The 27,161-nt window shown below is 48.5% G+C and overlaps 1 protein-coding gene and 1 long non-coding RNA gene across 2 annotated transcripts in view; one reads left to right on the top strand and one right to left on the bottom strand.

The window, feature by feature from the left end:
- Positions 1–2,515: 2,515 nt before the first annotated feature.
- Positions 2,516–27,063, bottom strand: LOC132343993 (uncharacterized). The gene is made up of 2 exons (XR_009493055.1): positions 26,515–27,063; positions 2,516–3,675 (listed from the first exon to the last, which is right to left on the bottom strand). It is a non-coding gene; the product is annotated as an uncharacterized lncRNA (long non-coding RNA).
- ADAM12 (ADAM metallopeptidase domain 12) overlaps positions 25,540–27,161 on the top strand; it is a 390,084-nt gene continuing 388,462 nt past the window's right edge. The window contains 1 exon segment of the mRNA NM_001001156.1: positions 25,540–25,924. Within this exon segment, the coding sequence (NP_001001156.1) occupies positions 25,837–25,924 (88 nt within the window). The 5' untranslated portion in view covers positions 25,540–25,836.

Here is a 27,161-nt window from a genome sequence, read left to right as displayed (position 1 = left end):
AGATCCCCTGTAGAAGGGAATGGTAACCCACTCCAGTATTCTTGCCTGGAGAATTCCATGGACAAAGGAGCCTGGCAGGCTACAGTCCATGGGGTTGCAAAGAGTCGGACACGACTGAGTGAGCATGAGCACCACTAGTTTCTGCATCTACCCACAGAGCAAACTGGAACTTCTGGACACCTTCCTGCATGCCCCATGGGAAGGGCTGGAAACACACTGGAGAAACAAGTGATTCCTCTGTCCATGCTAGTTCAGTTGCTCAGTCCTGTCCGAGTCTTTGTAACCCCATTGAGTGCAGCACACCAGGCTTCCCTGTCCATCACCAACTCCCAGAGCTTAAGCAAACTCATGTCCATCGAGTCGGTGATGCCATCCAGCCATTTCATCCTCTGTCATCCCCTTCTCCTCATGCTCCCAATCCCTCCCAGCATCAGGGTCTTTTCCAATGAGTCAGCTCTTCGCATCAGGTGTCCAAAGTAATGGAGTTTCAGCTTCAGCATCAGTCCTTTCAATGAATATTCAGGACTGATTTCCTTTAGGATTGACTAGTTTGATCTCCTTGCAGTCCAAGGGACTCTCAAGAGCCTTCTCCAACACCACAGTTCAAAAGCATCAATTCTTTGGTGCTCAGCTCTCACATCCATACATGACTACTGGAAAAACCATAACTTTGACTAGATGGACTTTTGTTGAAAAAGTATGTCTCTGCTTTTTATGTCTAGGTTGGTCCTAGCTTTTCTTTCAAGAAGCAAGCATCTTTTAATTTCATGGCTGCAGTCACCATCTGCAGTGATTTTGAAGCCCCTCAAAATAAAGTATCTCCATTTGTTTCCATTGTTTTCCCCAGAAAAACTATACAAAAAAGATTTTCATGACCCAGATAAGCATAATGGTGCAATCACTCACATAAAGTCCATACTAGAGGAAGTGGATTTCTTCTCTAGTTCAAATAGATCAAGTTCATATTGTGGAACCTTTGGCATGCTAATGAAACTCAAGGGATTTTGAATATGACCTTGGCAATCCTCCTCCTTCTAGTCAAGGCTATGGTTTTTCCAGTAGTCATGTATGGATGTGAGAGTTGGACTATAAAGAAAGCTGAGCATTTAAGAATTGATGCTTTTGAACTGTAGTGTTGGAGAAGACTCTTGAGAGTCCCTCGGACTGCAAGGAGATCAAACCAGTCAATCCTAAAGGAAATCAGTCCTGAACATTCATTGGAAAGACTGATGCTGAAGCTGAAACTCTAATACTTTGGCCACCTGATGTGAAGAATTGACTCATTGGAAACACCGAAAGCAGAAGCAGGAAGGGACAACAGAGGATGAGATGGTTGGATGGCATCACCAACTTGATGGACATAAGTTTGAGCAAGCTCCGGGAGTCAGTGATGGACAGGGAGGCCTGGCATGTTGCAGTGCATGGGGTCGCAAAGAGTCAGACATGATTGAGTGACTGAAGTGAACTGAACTGAGCAACAGTGCTTGTGTGTGTTGGGGCTGGGGAATAGGTTTTAAATGAGACAAGAATAGACTGTTACAATGATAAAATAACTCTTGGAAATCCCTCCCCACTTCTAGGAGGCCGACTAACTTCTCCTGATGCAGGTCTGCAGCCCTTCAGGGTTTCTTCCAACTCTGATACAGATCAATTGAGCGTCTGCTAAAGAAACTCACGTGTTTAGGGACTGTGATACACGGGAAAAGTTTCTTTTAAAAATACTAGAATCCCTCTCAGCATAGTGAGGTGGACCCTGGGAGATTCCCACATCACATCTGGTCCTCCCTAGGGCAGAGGCCTGGGGCATCACCCCGCCTGTTCCAGGTGTTTCCCCTCCCTCCCCTCACCCACTCAATGAGCATGGGCCAACTCCGGGAGACAGTGGAGGACAGAGGAGCCTGGTGTGCTGCCGTCCATGGGTCACAAAGAATCTGACACCACTTAGTGACTGAACAGCTACAACCCTCCCCTGAGCTGGCCTCTGAATTAAAAGAAGCCCCAAAATGTGATGGGACCCATGGAATCATCTCCATTTTACAAGAGGAAATGGAGTAAGTGGGGAAGGATGGTGTAACCAGCCAGGGTGACTTCCTCTTGGTGGATTGGGCTGAAATCTGAACCATGCCTGCCTCCCTCCAGAACCTTGCAGCTCATGCACTGATGCCACGCAGCTTGTGTGTACCTGTCTAAGAAGCCAAGGTACAGATGTACTTCTGCATTTCATTTCACTAACATTTTAGGTAAAGTTACTGATGCCTAAGAGACTGGAGGAAAAGAGTTTCCTTGACCATTTTGGGTCCCTGGCTGTTGTTGTTCAGTGGCTCAGTCGTGTCTGACTCTTTGCGGCCCTATGGACTGCAGCACACCAGGCTTCCCTGTCCTTCACCATCCCCTGGAACTTGCTCAAACTCATGTCTGTTGAGTCAATGATGCCATTCAACCATCTCATCCTCTGTTGCCCCCATCTCTCTTACCCTCAGTCTCTGCCTGGGCCTGAAAATTAAACTGACAAAGATTAACAGGAGAAAGCAGACAAATTTATTGCAGTTTTCTGTGCCATTGGAGCCTTCACTGGGAAATGAACACGTGAAGAAACGATGACCCTTGAACACTTTTACATTAGCTTTGGTGAAGACTGATGTTGTGGAAAACGCGGTAGGGCAGAGGGTGTGGGGTAAGGGTGACTTGATGAGACCTGTCCGTCTGGCTTCTGCTCGGTGCCCATCTCCCGCCGTGAGGATGCTCCTTCCTCTGGGTTCAGGGAGGGCACTTAGCACCTGAGGGTTTTCTGACTGCTTCTGGGAGGAAGTGCTGTACCTGTCATTTCTCTAATTGCTTCCCCTTAAAATAGTCAATGGGCCCCATGTTTGGGGGAAGCATGTTCTGAACTCCATCAGACTTAAATTATGGAATAGGATGCCTCGCAGCTTCAGCAAAATAAAATTAGAAAATATTTGCCTTGGAAATTTGCATCCTCAGCAGGGAAATGTCAGGTGTGGCAGAAAAAGGAATTAAGTAGGTTTCTCATGATGCAGGGAAGATGGAATAATGTGATGTCTGTCTCAACCAGACTGAAAACACCCCAAGGACAGGGGTATGTCTTGCTCCTCTTTCTGAGAGCCTTGGCAGAGAGCTGGGCACCCATGGGTGTTAGGATATTCTCACTTCAAAGTCATCAGTCACTGGGGCTTAGTTTTTTTCACCACATCTGGGCCTCACCAGCTGTTCTTCACTCTCCTTCCTTCTGTGTCTTGCACCGTCTGGGAACGTGAACACTGCACGAAGTCTCCCTTCAGAGTCAAAGGTAATGGGACAGAGAGACCCGCTTCAAGTTCTGGGCAGAAACTGCCAAGTTTAAATCACATTCTGAGAAGTGAGAGAGACGTCCTGCATGTACACGTAGATGAGTGACATTCACCTGCCCCAGCTTGATTTCTTCCAAGCCGACGTTTTGGCATTCATGCTGCTCAGAGCTGGGAGTGACGTGCACACGGGGTAAGGGAGGGAGGAGCTTCCATCAGCTGGGGTAAGGAAGGGAGGAGCTTCCATCGGCACCATCTTGACCAGAAGTGGAAACAGACTCCCGGGTTCTGAAACTTCCAGCTTATACCAGTGAAGGAACTTAATTCTTGATAAAAAGTAGCAAGGTTTCATCAAATATAGGTCACATCTGCACTGTAATACAGAAAACGTGAGATTCACAGTTTATAACATTCTGTGCTTTCTATAGAAATGTGTATTTCCCTAAACCCGTACATTATTAATAACCCGTAAAATATTAACTTCACCTAAAAATGCATTATTAACAATGTAATCTGTGTAATACACACATTGGTTTTCTCCAGATACTTTCTTTAGTAATCCCAAGCTCCCTTCTTCTTGATGTTGGTGAAAGAGACCTTTCTACAAATGTTAATTTGTAATGACAAAGAGGATTCACCAACTTGCAGCAAGGAGTCAAGACAGAATCAATAAATCTGTCAAAACAGCAAGATTTCAAACCAAAGCTTGCTCCCCAAAGTTGAGAAAGCGCGGGGCACTGGGGGAGTAGTATGTCTTTAGGAAAGCACAGCCTGGTGTTTTTGTTTAATGCAGGCACTTTCTAAAACAGGATCTCAAGTCCTGGAACCATCAGAAAGCCCACCACGAGGACACTATTGTTGTCTTTAATGCGTGTGCTCAAAGACGTTGTAAAAGAACCCGTGGTAACAGTCTACACACAGCCTTGTGCTTGTGGACCATTTCCACTCTAAAATAACAGGCTGGCTTTGCTCTCTGCCGACACCGTTGTGTGTTGCCAACTCTGTGTGAATTTTCAGAAGTGGTTACTGTTAGAAGGTGCACATCGTAATCCGGATCTCAGAAGGGAAAGAAGGAGGCTGTTGGCTTCTGTCTTCATTTGCTCCTCTTGCAGGTCTCCCAGGGTCTGGGAAAGGCTCAGCCCTGCAGCCTCTGAGCAGGCTCCCCTGGGAATGGCAGCACCCATATATGGTGTGAATTCAATTAGTCAGGTCCTCTGAGAGGCACCAGGGGACCGTGGAGGACATGGTTTCTTGAATTCTCATTTGCAGTCTCACAAATAATGTTCAAAAGTCATTAGACCATGAAGAGTTTTCATTACCCTTCATCAGTCAACAGCCATCACTCACTGATCGAGTGCCTCCTTGGGACACGATGCTGGGTACCACGGTGGGGACTCAGAGGGGATGAAGGGTGGGAAACCAAAGTGGCCAAAGAAAACACAGATGCATAATGTAGAAGCACATGGAAGGCAAATCCCCTCGGATGAAATCGAAGAGAGAAGTGTTTCTAGAAATGTTGAGCTATAGGTTAAAAAAGAGAGAGACTTAGATTTCATCGTACAAAGTGAGAAACTGTTGAATGTCAAAAGTTACTGGAAGCAAAATAAAAAAGGCAAATAGCAAAGTAAGACAAAAATTTGAGCTCCATGACAGAGGGTTAAAGCCTTTACGAAAACTTGATACAGAGCAATGAGGGAAAACGCTCCAATAGAAATGAGGTGAAAGGAGACAGTCCCTTTACAGAAGAAAGGGAACAGCCAACAAACAGGCACAGTTGCTAAACCTCAGGAGTAATTTAAGAAATGCCATTAAAACTGTTACCTGAAGATGGGGTTTGCCTCTAGCTGGGTGTCAAGCCAAAAGACATGACCAAGAACAGGAGAAGGAAGGGTGTCTTACAGCAAATAAGGAGAACACCAGGGAGCTTCCCAAGAGGTGTCTTCTCGAAGTTTAAAGTTAAGGGAACATGCATATTCATAAAGGGGCTTGAGCAGAGGAGAATTCAGCCTAGAACTGGGGCCAAGGTTGAGATACTCCCAGCTTTAGCTGGACTCAATGTAGCAACTGAACCACCACAAGCTTTAGTTGATTGAAGCCAAGATGGTCAACATCATCATCGTTCCATCCTCCACCTGGATGGGGGCTTGTGGTTCTTCAGTTCCTCAGTCGTGTCGAACTCTTTGCAATCCCATGGGCTGCAGCAAACCAGGCTCCCCTGTCCTTCTCCATCTCCTGGAGTTAGAACAAACTCATGTCCATTGAGTCGATGATGCCATCCAACCATCTCATCCTCTGTCGCTCCCTTCTCCTGCTGCCTTCAATCTTTCCCAGCATCAGAGTCTTTTCCAATGACTCTGCTCTTCATATCTGGTGGCCAAAGTATTGGAGCTTCAACTTCAGCATCAGTTCTTCCAATGAATATTCAGGGTTGGCTTCCTTTAGGATTGACTGGTATAATCTCTTTGCTGTCCAAGGGACTGTCCAGAGTCTTCTCCAGCACCACAGTTCTTTAGCACTCAGCCTTCGTTATGGTCCAACTCTCACATCCATACACGACTACTGGAAAAACCACAGATTTGACTAGACAGACCTTTGTTGGCAGGTAATGTCTCTGCTTTTTAATATACTATCTAAGTTAGTCATAGCTTTTCTTCCAAGGAGCAAGCATCTTTTAATTTTGTGGCTGTGGTCACCATTTGCAATGTTTTTGGGTGGGGGTTTAGTTCCTGCGGAATCAGAGACGTGTATCAGATGTTGTGTATATCCCTTGAGGAGGAATTAGGACTCTATTTTATGGCTAAACTATAGTTTCTTGACTCAGGACTCTGTGCCTCTATTCCCTGACTTCCCTTGAGATCACTGACGGCTGAGACCTATTCAAGGACAAGCGCTGTGGCCAGGCCTAGATCACAGAATGACTTGGCCCCAAATGGCTTCTCTGATGTCCAGAAAGCCATGCCTAGTTCTTTCTCCAGAAACCCTCTACCCTGACGAGGTGAGGTACTTAGTCCCTCAGTCCTGTCCGATTCTTTGCGACCCCATGGACTGCAGCCCACCAGGCTCCTCTGTTCATGGGCTTCTTCAGGCAAGAATACTGGAGTGGGTTGCCCTGCCCTTCTCCAGGGGGATCTTCCCTAAACCTGTCAACATTTCCCTTTTTTATTCTTTTTCGAGATTGGCACGGGGACAGTGTAGCTCTGAGGTGTGGGCCACCACCTGCCTGTTCCTGCCCAGATCTCAGACACCTGCCCCTGCCCACCCCCTGCCCTCAGGTGGACAGAAGCTCTCCTGCAAGGCCTGGAGCTCAGGTCATAGCCCCTCGCGAGCAGAAGTGGAGGGACAGAGTTTTACAAGGAGACTGCCAGGCTCCAAGGGGCAGATGGGCTGGGAGAGGTGGCTGCAGAAGATCAGGCTCGGATGGTAGTCCTGGGCCCCCCAGGTCTGAAATGTCAGGCTGGGCTTCCTGTGGCTGGAGCCCATGAGACCCCCCATGACCACCCCCCAACCCAGGAGACCCTACTTCCTACCTGGGCTGCTTTGAGCAGATTCTTTTCCTGGCAATTGACAAAGCAGATCTGCATTTCGAGTGGCAGAGTGAATTAGCAGAAACCTGTCCAGGGGTGTTTGGCGATTTGTGTTAGCAGCTCTTCCTAGTAAGGGAACTTACCACAGATGTGACTCTAGATTTCTGTCCAGGGACACTTAATGAAATATTTTTAATAGTGAAAAATTGGAGACAACTTGAAGGTTCCACAGGATGGAAATTGCTATAAAGGCCATGGCAATATATCAATGGCAGGTGGGATGTTATGAAGTCTGCTGCTAAAAAAGCCAAATCATATGAACCCCAAATTGGCAGAAAATGGTGTTTTTATGCAAAGAAAATAACCCTGAAAGTATATTACTCAAAGTTTATTAATGTTTTATTTGGAAATAATATGATATTGACAGGTAAATTGTTAAGAATGGTGCAAAGAATTCTCACACACCTTCACCCAGGCTCACCAGCTGTTTCCATTCCCCCATGTTTTCTTTCTTCTCTCTCTCTCTACACACACCACACACACACTCAAATATTCTGATGCTCTATAAAATAATATATAACTTTATATTATATAAAATTATATATGTGTATAGTAAGTACATTGCATCATTTGTATATAATATATAATTTTATATGATATACTATGCATGTTTAAGATGTACACTATTTATATCTTATATGAATACTGTGTGTATAAGGTATGTTATTATACATGTATTATTACACGTTATTTAAAATCATGTAATTCTTTTTTCTGAACTATTTAATTGAAAGTTGCAGAAATCATGACCTTCTCCCCCTAAATAGTGACCTTCACATCTTGTTTTTATTTTCTCCCTTTTCTCTTCTGTACTTTCCAAATCTTCTATCATTGTAATTAGATAAAAAAAATAACTTATTGTTGCATCCTAAGATGCAACTATAGCTCACAACTGTTTACCTGTCAAGTTTTTAAAATAATTTAAAGACTACTGGTGGGATACTAAGTTGATATAATTCTTTTGAAATCAGCTTATAAATACGATCTAAGCTTTAAAACATACATTTCCTTTGAACTAATAATCCTACTTCTGGGATTCTATTCTAAGAAACTTTCAAATCTTAAAAGGGCATTATGTGAAAAATTGAATCATAATATTCTTTTTATGAGAAAAAAATGTGAATAAGACAAAGGTTCAACAAGAGAGAAGTGAGAACTAGTCTGTCCTTTTAAAGAAATCTTATACATGCATTAAAATCACGTGTGTGAAGGACTTACTACCACTGGGAAATACTAGTAAATGACAACCTAGGACCAGTGGTCTGGCTGAGTGGGGCACGTGTCTGGGTGATCATTCCGACAAGGCTCTGGTGGGGCCCCCAAGAAAGGAGCCCAGCTAAATGAGGAGGCTGCTCAGCCTGCAGGCCAGGATCACCTGTCCTGTCAGGAAAGGAGAGGCCAGAGACAGCCCTCCAGCCCCAGAGCACACTTGCCTGGGGACCCCTCCACCAGGGGCAAGCGAGCATGGATGGACCCCCCCGTCCCAGGAGTTTAGCAAGGAGGACTTGCCTTTCTCCTCATTCCCAAAGCTCGTCCACCACCGAGGCTGCCTTTTCTCCCACTAAATCCACCAGTGACCCCAAGATCATTCCCCACATAGCTTCCTGGAAGGCACTGTGCCCCCTGGACGTGACCCTATGAAATCAACCTCAGAGCCAAACCTTGGAGCTCAAAGTACACGTGGAGACTCATGGACCAGTAATCCTGGTGGAGGGGCAAGCTGGCCCTGAGCAGAGCCATCAGCACCCTGGGACGAGAGGCCCACCTCCAAAAAGATCAATTTTCAGAAACAGTGGTTATTGACCTGGGGAAAAGTTTCTTTTAAAATCCTGTGCGTGGTCAGGGTTTCATTTTCACTTCACTCCAGGCTATGTAGCCCTCCTTGGTTGCTCACACCCTTCTTGTCAAGGCTACTGTAATGACCTGATTTGCCCTTGGGAGGGGCCGCTGTCTCCCAGAGTTCTGAGTGCAACCCTTTGGTTTCTTTGGTGGACGTTTGGCTGTGAGTGAACATAGCCTGATGCAGCAGTGACTGTGAGATTTGGATGCTATGCTTTGCCAACCTTCTTGCTGGAATCCCAGATAAACACGGGGCACAAGCTCTCACTCCTGAGCAGACCACAGCCAACACCCCCTCCCGCACCCCCCCCCCCGCCCACACCCCCAACCAGAACAGAAGACTTGCTGTCGCAGCTCTGGTGGATGCCAGGCCAGGACATGAAGGAATTGGTCATCCTCCAATATGATTCGTCCAATCTTACAAAAAAAATCATTTCTAAAATGACCACAACCATAATTGTTGCTTGAAAAGAAAATCACTAAACATAGTGATATTCTCCATGCCAAACACAAGATCTCAGCAGTCACATGTCCTTAAGGAATGCCTCCTTAAGTTCGGATCAGAAAGATTTAGAAACTGCAGGAGTCTCGAGGATTTGCAAGCAAACCCTATATATCTATGTCAGGATGTCAGATCCAAGGGGTGAGCCAACTGAAAGGCAAAAAAAAAAAAAAAAAAGATGCAGTCCCCAGGGATCAACTTCCAAGTGCAAGTTTAAACTTTAAAATCAGATGGGTCTATACCAAATGAGATCGGCAAGGGAGTGACATTTTAAAGGTTTGGGTCATTCAGGAGTAACAAAGACGACCATTCTGTGGGCCAGAGCAGCTGCTCTTTGATGTTTGAAAGGGCAGCAGACAGCGTACCCAGGTGGAATTAAGGCTGGATCAGGAGGCAGGAGAGTGAAGGGGAGAGGCAGGGAGGAAGCCTTTGACACTCCCAGACTTTGCAAACAGTGGGACACGTGGACACGCCCCAGAGAGAGAGAGGGCCGCAGGGCAGCTGTCTGCTGTCTCCTCTGCCTGGGAAAATGCGAGAGCTGGGCCAGGGAGGAGAGGGATATTCAGCATGACTCATCCACCCTGGTCTGGAGACCAGAGCAGGAATCAGTTCATTATCACGGGAGAGAAAGTCTTCGAACTCCGGTGAGCAGAGGCCCAGTTGTTCCCATCCTCTCCTGGGGAAAGAGTGAAGCAAGTGCCCTCTAGGGCTGAAGCTGTTGGCAAAGCCAAGCAAACCTGGCCTGGAAGGGAGCCCTGGCAGAGAGTCCCGACTATCTTCCAGTGGCTCAGAGGAAAATGAATCACCCAACCGTCTGCCCGTTGAAGCAGTTGCTTAGAATCGAGTTTCTGTTAGAAAATGCAGACCAGAAAATACCCTGTGGCTCTCGGCTCTAGAACCTGTGAGGCTGGCACATTGTACCTGGTGAAGGCGGTCTTGTCTTTCTGCCTAGACATGCGTGTGAGTTGGTAGTACTTAAATGTGCTTATTTCTGCCTGTAAATTTCACTTCTGCGGCAGGTTGTCATCACAAGACTTGAAGGATCTCCGCCTTTCAAAAAAGCCTTCAAGGTCATGACTGGCTGCCATTTTCATTGGCATGTGATGTTTGAATGTCACGGTGGCGTTCTAGGAGAATCTGGTTGGCTCAGTCCCTTCTGGAACAGCGGGGTGGGGGCTCTTTTTTTCAGAGGGAAGTCATAAGTCAGTTTTCAAAAAGGCGTCTTCTGAAGGAAAGAGCGATCAGACCCAGGAGAGAGGATGGGCTTTCAGAGATGCTTTCCCAGTGCTGCAGAGCAGCCCCATCTGTTTAGCTAAATGTATAAAAGTGTCTCCGAAATAAAAGGTGATTGCATGCATGCTAAAAGTTGCTTCCGTCATGTCAGACTCTTTGCGACCCTATGGACCATGACCCTCCAGGCTCCTCTGTCCTTGGGATTCTCCAGGCAAGAACACTGGAGTGGTTTGCCATACCCTCCTCCAGGTGACCTTCCCAACCCAGGGATCGAACCCTCGTCTCCTGCATTGCAGGTAGATTCTTTACCAATGAGTCACCAGGGAAGTCCATGGCTATGGGGGTGGGGTCAAGGCAGGGCTCTAAATCATACTGATGGATTTCAGAGTGAGTCCTCACTTTTGCTGGCCTTTCTCCTGCTCATCCTCTCCTTCTACAACACAAAACCCGGCAGAAATCAACTATCTTCAGCATCCGGGTGAATGAGGGCCACGCACACAAGCTTTCTGTCCTTGGGAAAGCGGGGAAGGTAAGTGTGAGGACATGCCACAATAGTAGGCTGTTTTCAGCCTGAACTGGCAAGTGCTTGGGTCTCTAAAACTCCCAAGAGACAACCGGCAGTAGGGCAGCCGGAGTGGCATCACGTGTCACCACACAGGTCCCCTGGGCCTTTTGGTGTCTCCTAGCGATTTACAGCTTCAGGGAGACGGGGCTGGAGGCAGTGCTGGGGTGGGGCGGGGGGAAGGAGCGGAGGCCAAGAGCATTTGATCAACAACACACGTGAGAGTCCTGGGGGCCCCCAGGAAGGGGAGGGCTGAGTTTTGTGCTCTTGGGTGGTCACAAGAGCCAGTGTAGGAAATACACTAAAGGCCCAGACAGATGCAGTAAAATGCAGTAATGATTGCAGCCCCTCTCTCCCCTCCAGGCTGGCATGACTTAAGGAAACACTGGGGAGACTGGAATTACCTTCTCCTCTGTTTCATCAGTCTCTCTCCCTCCTAGCTCTGCTGGTCTCAGCACCGATTCTCTTCAAGTGTGCTTCCATTCTGCACTTCTCTCTACATGTAGAAATGCTCACAACCAAAGCCACAGATGTCAGCCCACTGGTGTAATCGCTTTGCTGAAGTTCAGTGAAAGCCAAATATTTGGCTTAAAGATGGGCTTTTGAGTTTAATTGCCGGTGGTTACAATTATCTGCACAGGCACCCAGGTGATTTGAACGCAGCAGTGAATTCTCAACTCTCCGTGACACAAATGACAGCCTTTTTGTGGACGTGTCTATTACAGGAGGCTACGAGCACGTCTCCGTGATCGTGCTCCTCTTGGTGTGTGCGTGCGGGCCACGAGGTCACTGCTGGGAATCCCTGAACTCAGAGGTGGACCGGGGCAGGCATAGTATTTATATCCGACCCAGCCTCCACACAGAGAAGTTTGCTGGTCTTGGCGAGTATTGATAAGCTCACAGTGTGAGGATTGTCTGATCGTGGCAACATGGTGGGCGGCTGACGGGGCTGGGTGGGGGAGAGGTGGACTTTTCCAAACAGATCCACACTATCTAAGTTCTGTGCCAACCCAGGTAGCTTCCTCCTGGGACCTGAGTTCTGCTCCTTTGGGACCCCAGGCCTAACCAAATGTGGCCTTGGAGACAGAAAATATTGCCCAATTCCTGAGAGCTCTGAGACTTTCGGGCCGAATTCTCCCTGTGTGTTACAGCACTGGCAATAGACTCACAAGTTCCAAATAATTTGCTTATGTGTTGGAGAAGGGAATATCTACCCACTCCAGTATTCTTGCCTGGAAAATCCCATGGACAGAGGAACCCAGTGGGCTATAGTTCAGGGGGTCGCAAAGAATCAGATAAGATTGAGCACAGCACAGCAGCACACAAAATGCGTACCAAATTCTACCAGGTAAGTATGTTTAAGGCTGTTAAGAATACTGACTAATTAATAGATTCAGTCATCCATTCATTCACTTCTTCATTGGGTCAAATACTGAGCAATGACTGTTCCGGGGCCCTGTGTTAAATCCTGGAATACCAAGAAGAGGAAGACACGGCCCTGTCCTTCGTGCTAATTCTGCAGGGGAACACAGGTCAGTTCAGAAGTGGTTTCCAAAACAGGGTGATATCAGAAAGGTAGAAGCAGTGACAGTTGTGTCACTGTGGATCTGAAGCAACTGGGCCTTTTATACGTGGGAGTGACAGTTGGTACAACATTGTGGGAAATGCCTTGGCAATTACCTACTGCTGCTGCTGCTGCTGCTAAGTTGCTTCAGTCGTGTCCAACTCTGTGCGACCCCATAGACGGCAGCCCACCAGGCTCCCCCATTCCTGGGATTCTCCAGGCGAGAACACTGGAGTGGGTTGCCATTTCCTTCTCCAATGCATGAAAGTGAAAACTGAAAGTGAGGTTGCTCAGTCGTGTCCAACTCTTAGCGACCCCATGGACTGCAGCCTACCAGGCTCCTCCGTCCATGGGATTTTCCAGGCAAGAGTACTGGAGTGGGGTGCCATTGCCTTCTCCGAATTACCTTCTAAAGGTAAATATATGGTCATATTCCTGTAACCCAGCAATTCCGCTCCTTTGCTCGTTGTTGTTCAGTCACTCAGTCATGTCCGAATCTTTCCAACCCCACGGACTGCAGGACAACAGGCTTCCCTGTCCACCATCTCCCAGCGTTTGCTCAAAGTCATGTCCATTGAGTTGATGTTGCCATCCATACAACCATCTTCTGTGCTTATCCCACAATCATTGTGTGTGTATACCTACCAGATTACATTTACAAGAATGTTCATTGCTGGTTTATTCACAGTAGTTAAAACTGGAAACAACACAGATTTCCATTAAACAGGTTGGACAAGTAAATTGAGGTCTATTCATACAATGGAATAGTATGCAATGATAAAAAGGAATAAACTATTACCACACACACCATGTGTAACTCTCACAGACATAATGATGAGTGAGAAAAGCCAGGGGCAAAAGACCACCCACTAGGATCCTGTTTTTACCTGTGGTGGTAGAAATCAGCAGAGCAGTCCCCCCAGGGGGAGAAGCGCCAGAAATACAAGGGTTGCATACATAAATGAAAGTCATGAAGCTGTACACTTAAAATTCACACACTTTACTGCATGTATAACTCAGTAAAAATTTTAAAGTAAAAAATCTAGTAGCAAATACACAAAACAGAGTGCAATCAGTTAATGTCAAAAAACACATAAAGGATCCCTAAGATTGTAGGAATTATGGACAGTGTGCTGGGAAAACTTTCACATTTAATTGTAAATGCTACAGTTCTAGGAAGAGGACACATGGGATAGAGAGCACCTTGGGACTGACCTCCCCCACAGCACAGTGACCCTGGACGAAATGCCTTCCTGCACTTCACTTCCTAACACTTAAGCTAATAACATCTGAAATTGTCCAATACGGTTCAGTTCAGTTCAGTTCAGTCAAGTCGCTCAGTCGTGTCCAACTCTTTTCGACCCCATGGACCGCAGTACACCAGGCTTCCCTGTCCATCACCAACTCCCGGAGCTTCCTCAAACTCATGTCCATCGAGTCAGTGATGCTGTCGAACCATCTCATCCTCTGCCGTCCCCTTCTCCTCCCGCCCTCAATCTTTCCCAGCATCAGGGTCTTTTCCAGTGAGTCAGTTCTTCGCATCTGGTGGCCAAAGGATCGGAGTCTAATATGGTATCTGCAGGTAAACAACTACCAAAGAAGAAAAACTGATTTTCAGGGGTTTTTTTGTTTGTTTGTTTAGATGTCCTCTCATAAAAAAATAAACTTTGAAATTTTGGATTATTTTAAATTTATGGAAAAGTTGCCACGATCACACAGAGAGTTCTCCCATATGCAGCAGCAGGTTCTCCTCTTGTCAGTGTCCACAATAATGTGGTGCATTTGTCAAAGCTGCAAAACCAGTGTTGGTACATTACTGTTAACTCAACTCCAGACTTTATCCAAATTTATTAATTTTTCCACTAATGTCCTTTTTCTGTTCCAGAATCAGACCCAGAATACCACATTGCATTTGATATCTTTCCATTTTTAATTGACCTACAAATCAAAGTTAAACAGCATCCCCGTTTTATAGGTGGTGAGGGTCAGAAACAGTGTAGTTTACTGGCAGTGGGATGATCACAGGATTTAAATCTTGGTGGACTCTTCTTTGTGAAGAGGCAATCTGGTTTAGATGTAGAAGGTGCAGACTCTAGAATTAGGCAGACCTGAGCTTGGGGGCTTGCTTAGGTTTGCTCCTGAGGAGTTGTGAGGTCTGGAATATTTCATACTACCGAGACTCAGTTTTTCATCTGTAAAATGGGAAGCCAAAATACCCCTCACCGGGTAATATGAGAGTTTATAAATAATATATGTGAGGTGTTTAGACCATAATAATGCTCAATAAATAATAATTGCCATTCTCACAGCATCGTTGTTGGGTAGACCTGTCACTAGCAGTTAGGAAATGGATGTGTGGTCATCTGCTATCCAGAATGTAATTCTCTCCTATAAAAAGATAGGTAATTTTTATCCCACCAGCTTACCGTGGGTTACAACTGAGACACGCCACCTCTGATTAAGTGGCCCTAAGCAGGGGCGACTGGGGGGCAGGGATGGGCAATTATATTCCAGTCTGCTGGATTAACAGGTCAGTTCCTGGCATCTTAATGTAAAGCTTTCCATCAGCAGGCATGGGGGTTACTCTGCAAGTATTTTACCAGAAAATAAGCATCTAATACATTAACTTATATATCTTTTTCTTCTGAAAGGACTGTTGACAGTCTTCCAGTGCTTTCTGACAAGTTTTATTGGTGAGAAAAAAAAATAAAGTATGCTTTTTTTGTGGAGGATTAACACAGGCTTGATTTCTGGGGTGTGGATACGTGTGTGCCTATGTGTATATTTCTTCCTCTTCTTCCTTTGCAGGGATCTGAGAGAGTTCTGTGTCACTTTCCAAAATAGAACTCAAAAGTAGGTCAGTAAAAGAGCTGTAAAACAGGTCAATTGCCATAAATCTAAGCAGAAGAAGGAACTGGGGTTCAGCTTCGGAGAGACTGCAGGCTCAGACCTCTGGAGCCTGCTCTGACAAAGCCTAAAGGACCATTTCTGGTTTTTGGTGGGGAGGGATCAGCTACTCTATTGTGCCCTGGCTGGCCATGAGCATTTTCTTTTCCAGGATGGCCCCCCTCTCTCTAGTCTGGAGATGATGGGTGCCGGTCATCAGGACCCACGTGGCAGATTTAAGCCAGATGGTCATTAGGAAGCCCACCATGGGGTCAGGGACAACATGCTGCCTGAGAATGAATAAGCAGGAGACTTCTTCCCCCTCTCTGGATAGGTCGGGAAGTGGCTGGCTTTGAACAGCAAAACCACACTTCTGGGTAATGCTTCTGGTATTCCGATGCAATGCAGTTGGACACAGACTCTCATCCCACATCACCCACCCGGAGTGAGGCTGCAGTTCCCTCTGTGCTGCTGGAAAGGGGCCTAAAAGGATTAGACTGCAGGAATGGCTTTTACCTTACTCCAACGGTCTCCTCTTTAATGATACGTTGCTTCCTTACCGCGGTGGCTCATTTTTCCATATGGCACGCGAGACTGTCTACATCCTGCCCCAAGAGAGACAGCATTTTCCGGATGGGGAGGGAGTTTGCTTTCCTGAGACTGGGTTTTGTCAGATTTCTTGGCTCTCTCCCAGGTACAAGGGGCTCTCTAATATATGAGATTATGATTTTTAAGAAACCATCAAATTTGATTTTGTGACCAAGGCCTCTTCCATGTGACTTTCTGAGTTATTACCGACACACACTTCTGGTTTTAAATTATTCTGACTCATGCTCTTATTTGTTTTTTCCATCGTTGGCAATATCTCTGAGTAACCACAATCCTTATCCATTGTCTGATTACCAGAACAAAACACAGTTTGAGGCTGTTTGGAGTTTTAAGAGACTTTTATTTTGTTTCTGTTAAATTGAAAATAGTACCAGAAGTAACAGACTTAGTTAAAAATCGAAGATTTTAGAAAATAAAACATGTCCTAGTGCAGACTGCTAGCTCTGTGGAAATCAGCTCTAACTTGATTTGCAATGGTAATGGGCCTTAACTGGAATAATTATAGAGGTTATTGGGAGAACGGTTTGGGAAAGAAATGAAATATTGCCTACTTATCTTCTTGGACCTCAGCAATAAATACACTTGCAGGGAATCACTGTTCTTGAGCTTGTGGTAGAAAGCTGCATAGGGAAGAAAACTTGTAAAGACTCAAAAGGGAACATGGTCACACGCTGGTTCATTTGTCCACTCAACCAGAAGCTGCTGTCCCTTCTCTTCTCGGGCTGGGGGCCGGGCTTGGGCACATGTGTGTGTGCTCAGTCACTCAGTCACTCAGTTGAGTCTGACTCTTTGAGACCCTGTGCACTGTAGCCCCCCAGGCTCCTCTGTCCATGGGATTCTCCAGGCAAGAATACTGGAGCAGGTTGCCATGCCCTTCTCTGGAGGATCTTCCCGACCTGGGTATTGAAACCGTGCCTCTTGAATTGCCTGCATTGGCAGGTGGACTCTTTATTACAGTGTCACCTAGGAAGCTGACGCTTGGGCATGTCAGTTACAATGATGAGCCAGTGAAGGAGGCTGGCCTCCAAGTGCTTCCCTGTCTAGTAAGGCGGGCAAGCTCAGGTAATGCCAGCTGTGGGTCCCCAGAAATGTGCCAGAAGAATGAGGATGGCACCCTTTCGCCTGGAGTTCATAGAGAACCCCTGGTGGTTTAGATGGTAAAGAGTCTGTCTACAGTGCAGGAGACCTGGGCTCAATCCCTGGGTCGGGAAGATCTCCTGGAGAAGGGAATGGCTCCCAACCCCAGTATTCTTGCCTGGAGAATTCAATGGACTGAGGAGTCTGGCGGTCTATAATCCATGGGGTCACAAAGAATCGGACACGACTGAGCAATCGACTGGTACTTAGAGAAGACAACACAAAAGAAATGGCACCTCTCTGGACCTTGAACATTGAATCAGTGGGTAGAGATCGGGAGAAGGACATTTTGACATTGAGAGAAGCATACAGAAAACCACACTGGGTCAAACACTTTTCAAACGTTGAGTGGTCCCATATAGCTGAAGGATGGGACTGGGTATCAAGGGTGGGAGAAATGTGAGACTGGGAACACTGGCTGTGAAGGAGACTCGATATATTACTGAAGGCAATGAGGAGTCAGTGAAGCTTCCCAGGTATTAATTTTATTTTTTGTTTTACGTTGGAGTGCAGTTGATTATCAGTGTTATGTTAGTTCCAGGTGCACAGCAAAGTGATTCAGTTATACATGTACACAGATCTAGATTTCAAATTCTTTGCCCATTCAGATTATTATAGAGCACCGAGCAGACTTTCCTGTGCTGTACAGGAGGTCCTTGCTGGTTATCTGTTTTAAATACAGCAGTGTGTATTTGTCAGTCCCAACTCCTAACTTACCCCTCCCCTCCCACATTTCCCCTTTGGTAGCCGTGAGTTTGCTTTCGGTAAAGGAGTCTGTTTCTGTTTTGTAAAGAAGTTCATCTGTATCAATTTTTAAGGATTCTGCATATAAGTGATATCATGTGATATTTTCATTGGAAAGCAGGGTGACGGGAGAAGAGCCCCAGGAGCCTGTGACTCTCACAGAGCAGAGACCCCGTAGTTCCCTAGCCCTGGGACCCTGGGGGCAGGGGAGGGGGCAGAATAGGAGGCATTTCTGAGGCTGAACTGACAGGACTTGCTAACTAATTAGAAGGGCGGGGTTGAGGGAGAGAGAAAGGATGGGGTCAGATGCGGCTTGAGTCTGGGGCTGGAACCAGCAGGGAGGGAAGGAGACAGAGGGGCCTGGGAGTCAGAAGGACCCAGTGTCCAATCCCAGGAGCACTTTCAAGGTTTCCATTTGAGGACAAGTCAGCTTTCAGAGCCTCCGTTCCTTCCTTCAAAATAAGAGCAATGAGCAGGATTCGCTGAGGGCTGATGAGACCCTGGAGGCCTGGGGCAGAGGAGACGCAGCAGATGCTGTCTGCTATGCCTGTTTGGGGTCTTCTCTGCATCACAGGACGAGCGTGTCATGAGAATGGAGGGCGTTGTCTGCGCCTCTAACCTTCAGTACAGGAGACAGGAAAGCACTGGGGACATTTACTCAACTGTATTTTTCAGCCTAGGGCAAAGAAGGGCTTCCCTGGTGACTCAGATGGTAAAGAATCTGCTTGCAACGCAGGAGACGCGGGTTCGATCCCTGGGTCGGGAAGATCCCCTGGAGGAGGGCATGGTAACTCACTCCAGTATTCTTGGCTGGAGAATCCCATGGACAGAGGAGCCTGGTGGGCTACAGGCCATGGGGGTCGCAAAGAGTCAGACATGACTGAGGAGTTAACACTCCAGGACAGAGAAAGTTGAAAAGCTGCTCAGGAGTATTACCGAAGAAAACTGGAGGAACAGGAATGCTGGCACTTTTATGCCTGGGCGGCAGTGATGAGCTTTCTCCACTGATGGTGTGACGGGAGAGCTAGAGTCAGGATGTGGTGGTGATGGAAACCATCAAATGCCTGGTGACTGCTACAAAATGCAAATGGCATCAGATCCTAGCCTGGAGCTGAGTGCAGGAGGAAGAACAATAGACCCCAAGACCCCAGGCTCTGGAAACAGGGGTGGCTTTTCTGCATGAGTCTGTCAAGGAGTTCATGGAAGACAAGAGCCCTGCCTGAAAGTGTCCATCAAAGAAGCATGGGAAGTATCATTCCTTTACAACATTGTGTTAGTTTCAACACTGTAAAGTAACTAATAAAAAATAAACCAATAGAAATAACCAATAAAAATCAATTAATAAAAAAAAAAAGCATGGAAATCTGAGGTCCAGAAAGCAGACTGACATAGCTGTGGTGAAGAAGCAGGGCCCTGGCGCGGACAGATGGACAGATGGATGAGTGGAGAGCCAAACACACCCATGTCGGAGGAACTGGCCTCCCCAGAGCCCCCCAGAATTGCTCCTTCACCCTCAAAGGGAATTGAGTCCTGGCCTCCGAAGAGAAGTTAAAAGTCTCAACTGCAGAAAGACACGCTGCGCCCTCCCCACCCAATAAACCAGATACAACAGACACTTCCTCTGCTTCCCTCAGGCCCAGGCAGATCCTTCTTGGAGCTCCATGGCCACATTTGGCCTCCACAGTTTCAGAGGAATCAAGAAACTGGAGAAGATCCAAAAGAGAGCAAAAAAAAAAAACATGATTAAAGAGAGGAAGAATAGGACCCAAGAGGCAAGTTAAAGAAATTGGGCTTGATTTGCCTGAAACAGTAAAGACAAAATGGGAACTGCATTCATATATATGAAGAGGGGCCGCTGTCCATTTATTTCCCCATTTCAAGAGCACAGGATGAGAGGCAAATGGCCTAATTTGCCACAGGAGAGATCATACATGTATGTGCGTCTCGGAATGGGCTCCCATGGGGTTACTGCACCAAGAGGCTGCAGGGAAGAAACCTGCTGGGGTGTGGAGGTGTGGAGACCCTGGCTAGTCTCCAAAGTCATTGTCTCGCCCCCCGCCACCCCCAAGCATCCCAGCTCTTCTGGCTTCTGGGAACCTAGGCATCTTTTCACATAAGTGAGTGGCCAGCCTCCATGGTGGGAGCAGCTTTGCTTTTCTCTCGCAGGTCTCTTCATCCACGACCTTTAAGCACAGCTTCTCATTGATGTGTTCACGAGACAGTCAGCAGCAAATGCCGGCAAGTTCTCTGGCACCCGGCAACAACATGACTTACCACTTCTGACCGTGGCAGTTTAGCTCAGGTCACTGTGTGACTGGCCAACCGTGTGGTGAACACATTCAGACAACCTTGTGGAACTCCATGCTGCCGGGGAGTTTGCTCCGGTTGTCACTGCCGTTGCCATGCTTAGACCTAAGTACCACCCATCACTGTGAGTACAGACACTATTCAACCCTCGCTCATAGGAGGAAGAGCGTCGAGATGCAGACCCAAGCTTATGTGCCTGGCTTCCCCTTTTGCCCCCAGTTTGACAGGAAACCGGGACCCCTGTAAGAGTAAAGTGGGAGTGCCAGAGACAGTTATGCTTGGACAAACTGGGACCTCAGGCCACCTTGTCTATAACTCTTCAGAGCTCAAAAACAAGGGAAGTGCCATCGATATTGAAATTATCAGGACTCCTTGGAAGCTAGAAAATATATAGAAATGGAATGTTTGCTTTATTAAATATGTTTTAGTCATCTGTTAGTAGTCACTCAGTTGTGTCTGACTCTTTGGGACCCCATGGACTATAGCCTGCCAGGCTTCTCTGTCCATGGAATTCCCCAGGTAAGAATCCTGGAGTGGGTAGCCACTCCCTTCTCCAGGGGAATTTTTCCAACCCAGAGATTGAACCTGGGTCTCCCACATTGCAGGCAGATGCAAGGGAAGCCCAACTGCATGACTAATCACCACCCAGATTAGTGGCTCAGGACAACAGAAATGCATTGCATGCAGTGTCTGTGGGTCAGGAATTCAGGAACAGTTCAGCTGGGTGGGTTTGCATCAGGGTCTCGCTGGAGCTGGTAGGCAGATGCTGTCCTGGGCGGCCCTCATTTGAAAACTCGACTGGGGCTGGAAGATCCACTCCCAAGATGGCACACCCACGTGGCTGATGGCCAGAGACTTCAGTTCCTCACTTGAGTTCTTCCCAGTGGGGTTGTCTGAGTGTCTTCGCCACATGGCAGCTGATTTTCCCTCCAAGTGAACGACCCGGGTCCCTCATGCCTTTCAGGACTTGTCTCAGAACTCATACACAGTCACTCTGTGCTTAGTTGCTCAGTCCTATCTGACTCTTCGCAAACCCGTGGACTGTAGCCCACCAGGCTCCTCTGTCCATGGGGATTCTCCAGGCAAGAAGACTGGAGTGGGTTGTCATACCCACCTCATACAGCCACTTTGGCCCTATTTTACTTATTAGAATGAGTCTCTAATCCCAGCCTACATGAAAAGGGAAGGAAATTAACCTTTATTATATTTCTTGAATGAAGGAGGAGCCACACATATTTGGTCACTGCTGTTGTAAGTTACGATTGGTTTTGAGATTCCCTGTTCACCGTTATCTGAGTGCTGTCGTTTCATTCAGCCTGTCTGCACGATGGTGGGAGTGGATGGACCAGTGCAGCAGGGGGCTGTCTGGAAAGCTGGTGATTTGGCCATGTGGTATTCTTCCTCCCAGGTGCTCTCAGTCACCTGGGTACTCACAGTGGGCACCACAGTAGGCCTGTATGGAGAAGTTGGAAGGTCAGTTGCTGGGGTGACACGGATGAATATAGACGGGGGAAGGGAGCCAGCCTAAATGAACTTCCATGTCCCTTCTGGTGGTGAGCATCTCTGAGTTTCTGATTCCTCCAAGAGCATTCTTTCTCTGGTGTTTGGACAGGTTACTAATGTACTGATTCTGTGCAACAGTTGGGGTATCAGAATTTTGGGGAGTTAATCTACACAGAGGAGGCTCCTTGGGAGCGAGTTTCTAGAGGTGAAGCCATGGACTTTTGGAGTGAAGATTCTAAGAAAACAAAAGTGGACTTCATGTTATTATAGGCTGAGAAGATCATGAGCTTCAGTCTCCCCATGAGATGGAATTAAAACGATTTCCAAGAGTCTTAATCACGGGCGATTGTGTTTGTTTACCTTTGCAGCAAGCCGTGGGGACAGTACTTAGAGAGATGAAAGCTGTTTTGTGAGCCTGTTTCTGAAGCTCTGTCAATAAGTCGAGTGGGAAACAGGCTGACTGTTCCCTTAGAGTAGAAGTCAGGAGTGTCTGCCTGTAAAATCCTGCCTTAGGAGCGTTTGCCTCCATTTTTCATGCGCTCGGACTCAAAGCAGATTGAGTTAAATGTGAGCTTGGATGAGAAATAAATGCCCTGTTCATTGTGAATGCCCAGGCTGTAGAGCAAAAATAGCACACAGGAAACGGTACTGCAAAGGTCAATTCTTCTGGAAAGGAAAGGAAAGGAAAGGACAACAAGCCATCTATCTGAAATTTTAATGAGCAGACCCTGGCCTCTGACCCCATACCATTACCTAACAATCCAGTATTGAGCGCCACGTCGGCTTCCATTTCCTGCTAACCGGGAGGAGGAGGCAGGCTTCTCATCCAAAGGCCGACCATCTGCTAGACCTAAGGCTCCCCCTCTGCCTAGCTGGCTGTTACTGAGGGTCATAAGTCTGTACGGATAGAGTGTTAGCCCAGGCTTCTTGCTTCACAGAGGTGGTGGATTAGAAACTGGAGAAACCAGGGCTGGTGGATAGGATTTTCTTTACTATCTCCATCCCCCCACACCCACATTGGCTGTTTTGTTTCATTCGATCACAAACAAGCCAAGGACGGTCCTGGGGCACATTTAGCCCTTTGGAGAAAGCTTTGCAACTTCCAGGTTTTAAAAAAATGGACTTCAGTAGTCAAGAGCTGAATATGAAAGAGAAAAAGAAATGGATTGTTCGGAGAGAAAGTGTATAAAGACTAATACACAGTACATATTACATCCATTATGAATAAACAATTTAACCAGTCAGACAGATTCAAGAGGCCAGCAGCTGGGCTCATTCGAAAGTGAGTCTCCCCCACTGATCTCAAAGGACACAATTTAAAACTCCCTTGTGCAGTGTTTCTGGAAGTTCTAGGGAACAAGGGCAATCAGAACCACCTGGGTCCTTGCTAAAACTGTCCTTCCCAGACCTCCACAATAAAGACCGCCAGTGCACATGCCATGGGTGTGCATTCTTAAAAACAGCAGCAATCTCCTGGCTTGGGGAGGTATTCTATCAGTTCCCTGGAATGCTCACTACCACCACCTGGGAGGTTTGTATTTTACTTTGACTTAACAGATGCTAAACCCAAAGCTTGGAGATCAGAATTAAATCTGCGCCTGCAAATAGGCCTGGTGTGGGCTCAGAGTTACCACTTAGCCCTTTGGCCACAGGAAAACGACTTAACCTCTAGACATTGTGATGTCCTCATCCATATCTTCAGGATCTTAAAATGAAACAATGCCTGGGAAGCACTTTTAGCACAATACTCTGATTACATGAGGTGTCTAATAAATAATGCAGTAGTTAACAAAACAACCTAATGATTATTAAAGAGGCCAAGTAACCAGCTCACCCCATTCAATAGTCAGGATTGATCAGTTTGTCCGAGTAGACAGAAAAGACTTGGAAAGCAAGAGGCGTTTCTCATTGGTTTGGTTTCCCAAGTCCTCAACGAAGCATCGCTAATTGCTAACGGAGAGAATGAAAGTACCAAGGACAGACGGAGGGGTGAGCAGTAGGGCCGGACTGAAACTGGGGCTTGGACCCAGGCCTGGCTTCCAGACGGAGTGTTGAGATGCCTTGGCGCTGAGGAGGGCGTCCTGGGGCCAGTGCTTCTGGCTTTCGGGTTTTTTTCTTTTTTTTAATAAAAGGCCTGAACGTTGTTTAGAGGAGTTGACCTGGTTCTTAGGAACATGGCAGAAACCTAGGGGTGGGAGGGAAATAGGAGGAAAGCCACTTTCCTGTAAAAAGAGGTATTGAGGAATGGAGTTTTCTCAAATACTGGCTAAATGCCTCTAGGAATGACGCTTGGTCAGAAATTGGCGGGAGGTCACAGGACAGGTTTTTGTGCCTGGTTCTCCCTCTGGGCTGCATAGTGGAGTCACCTGGGGCTTCAGAAACTTCTCAGCCTCCATCCGGGCTTCCCTGGTGGGTCAGATGGTAAAATAAATAAATAAATCTGCCCAAAATGGGGGAGACCTGGGTTCGATCCCTGGCTGAGGAAGATCCCCTGGAGAAGGGAATGGCTACCCACTTCAGTATGCTTTTTGCCTGGAGAATTCCCTGGACAGAGGAGTCTGGCAGGCTACAGTCCATGGGGTTGCAAAGAGTCAGACAAGCCTGTGCGACTAACACTTCAGGCTCCATCCATGGCTGGAGATGCTGAAAAATCTGGGTTGGGGTGTTATCAACCCCTTAGCCCTTAGGGTTCTAATAGGTGGTCAAGGTTAGGGATCTTGGTGGTTCCACAGGTGGTGGGCACCCATCTTGATGCCCTCTCAGCTCCTTTAGTCTGCGAAGCCCTCTTCTTGCTGGTCCCATGGTCTAGGAGAAGGCAAGCCCTGCTTTAATAAACACTGATACTGTGTTCTTTGAGGCCATGGAGGCAGAAGAGAAGGAGACTGCCAAGAACTCAGACTGGAAGCAAGTCTCATTCATCTCACTGCTGTTTCCCAGACACCCAGTGCTCCCTGGCCCCTTGGCTGGAGAGCCTCATTTCAAGGTCGTGGGAGGCCACCCAGGAACAGTATTTTTGACAGACAAACCCAGTCGTTTCTTACACCAGGACAGTTTGGGAAACATTGCTGTGCACCTTTTGGTTTTGGGGCGGGGGGGAGGTTGGTCCATGCTCTGGAAAAGAAACGTGAGCCAATCTATGAGGGTAAAACCTAAAGCAACGCCTCAAAAGCAGCATGCCCAGAAGTCGCGTGTCTTCAGGTCCAAATTCAATCTCAGGCGGGAGATGTCCCCGTTTGGGAATTTAACGGGACCGGCCCGGCTGGGGAGCGGCGGACAGCCTTTCAGACCGGCTACCCGCGTTCCGCTGGTTCCCGGCGGGCCTGGAGCGAGCAGCCGAGTCATCATTTCCAGCCTCAGACTGGAAAGCTGGACCGTGCCGCCGCGTGTGCTCTTGGCAGCCGGGCGCCCGGGGCCCCGCGGCCACATCACCCCGGGGCGGGGATGTGTGTGCGCTCCTGCGCCCGGCCGCCACCGAGCCACGTCTGTGCCGCCGCCGCCGCCGCCGCCGGGGCGCGCGACCCGGGAGGCGCCCTGCCCCGAGCCGCCCCGGGGGTGGGCGAGCGCCGGCTCTGGGCGGGACCCTGGGCGGGGGTTGAGGGGGAACCCCGAGCGGTCTCTAGGACCCGCGGGACGCCGCCGGCGGGCGGGGGAGAAGATAATTTGTTCCGTGGTCAGGAGAACGGTGACTGCGGGCCGTGGATCCATTTCACAGGCCTGCCTCCTCGCCCTAACGATCTTCCTCGTCCCGGGGCCAACTCGGACAGTTTGCTCATTTATTGCAACGGTCAAGGCTTGGCCCGTGCCAGCACAGCGCGCGCGCGCACACACACACACACGCGCGCGCGCACACACACACGCCAAGGGAAAACTTTCTTTTAAAAAAATGAAAGCTTAGACGAGCTCTTCCGCGGCCCGAGCGCTGCGCGAGGGGGTTCGGAGCTGCCTCCCCGCGGCAGGAAGTCCCCGCGGGTCGCGACGCCCGGCCCCTGCCCGGCGCCCGCGGGGGATGGTGCAGCGCCCGCCGCCCAGCCCGAGAGCTGCCGCTGCACCGAAGGCCGGCGACGATGGCCGCGCGCCCGCCGCCCGCGCCCCCCGCCCGCGCCCTCCTGCTCGCCCTGGCCGGGGCTCTGCTGGCGCCGCGCGCGGCCCGAGGTAAGTGGCCGAGCCCAGGCGGCGGCTCGCCCGCCAGCCCACTGGGGACCCGTCCTCCCGGGGCTCCGCGCGCCCTTCTGGAGCGGGGGGGACACGCAGGGGCGCATGGCGGCGCGCGGGGACGCGGCTGCGGAGCGCCGGGATTCGGGCACCCGGCTCGGAGGGACCCCCGCCGCTCACCCCCCGCCCACCGCCCAGGTGCCAGCTCCCGGGGGGGAGGAGGGAGCCCCTGGCTCGGGGCCCCGAAGCCGCCTGCGCGCGGAGCTGGGGGCAGAGCCTCGGGGCCGCTCGCGCGCCCTCCCCTCCCTGGGCTCATCTGCCAGGGTGTCTCTCCCTTGACAGTTACACGTGTCGCCCCGGAGGATGCGCGCGGGTCCTCTCACCCTGTCCCTGATGAATAGCCCCCGACCTCCATCTCTGACTCCGGTCACCTCTCCCTGAGGTTCCCTGTCCGCCCCTGCCTCCCCCTCGGATCCACTGCGCTGGGGACGCGCCGTCACCGCGCAGGTGAGCCACCCCCACGCCTACAGGTGTGCCCGCCGCCTTCCACAGCGCTCTCCACTTAAAAAAAAAAGGACTCTCGTACTCACTTCTTTAATTTTCTTTCCCTCTTTTTCCGGACTCCGGATAGCTCCCCCGTGGTCCGCGGCGGCCAAACCTGAGCAGAATCTTTCTGTCTCCCGCCGCTCCGTCACGTCCTCTGCTCACTAGTCGCTTAAATCAACTTTGTGTAAAGCGACAACTTAACTCCAAGTTAGGCTAAAGTGTGGCTGTTGTAGCCGTTTTATAAAGATCTAGGTTTCCCCCAATTGTCTACACTTAAAATAGGGCACCTGTGGATCTTTTTGCACGATGAGAACTCAAACAGCAGGTGCCTTTTTAAAAATTCGCAAGTTTCTGCGGGTCCCCGTCCCCGCCACCGCCGTCTTTCTGCCGCCGGAGGCGCTGTCGGCCTAGCGATGAAAGGCTTGCCTCATCTCCAGCTCCAAATTTCTATGGTTCTGTATCACAGGCATTTATTTTTTCAGCAACTGGCCTCAATCAAGAATCATTACCATCTTAGGGTACGTTTAGTTTTGCCATTGCCACGACTACCCTCTACCCTCCCCCTCCACCGCATCTACTGTAATGTGGCTAAAACCCAGCTCTCATTAAAATCCACATGTCGATGAAGACCAATTTGGAATTAATGATTAAATAAAAGGATTGCTCAAAGCAAGGAAGAAGCAATGAGAAA

The sequence above is a fragment of the Bos taurus genome, chromosome 26 (assembly GCF_002263795.3).
Source record: "Bos taurus isolate L1 Dominette 01449 registration number 42190680 breed Hereford chromosome 26, ARS-UCD2.0, whole genome shotgun sequence".
NCBI classification, from domain to species: domain Eukaryota; kingdom Metazoa; phylum Chordata; class Mammalia; order Artiodactyla; family Bovidae; genus Bos; species Bos taurus.
Note: the sequence above shows the minus strand (reverse complement) of the source record. Positions and strands in the feature narration are given on the sequence as shown.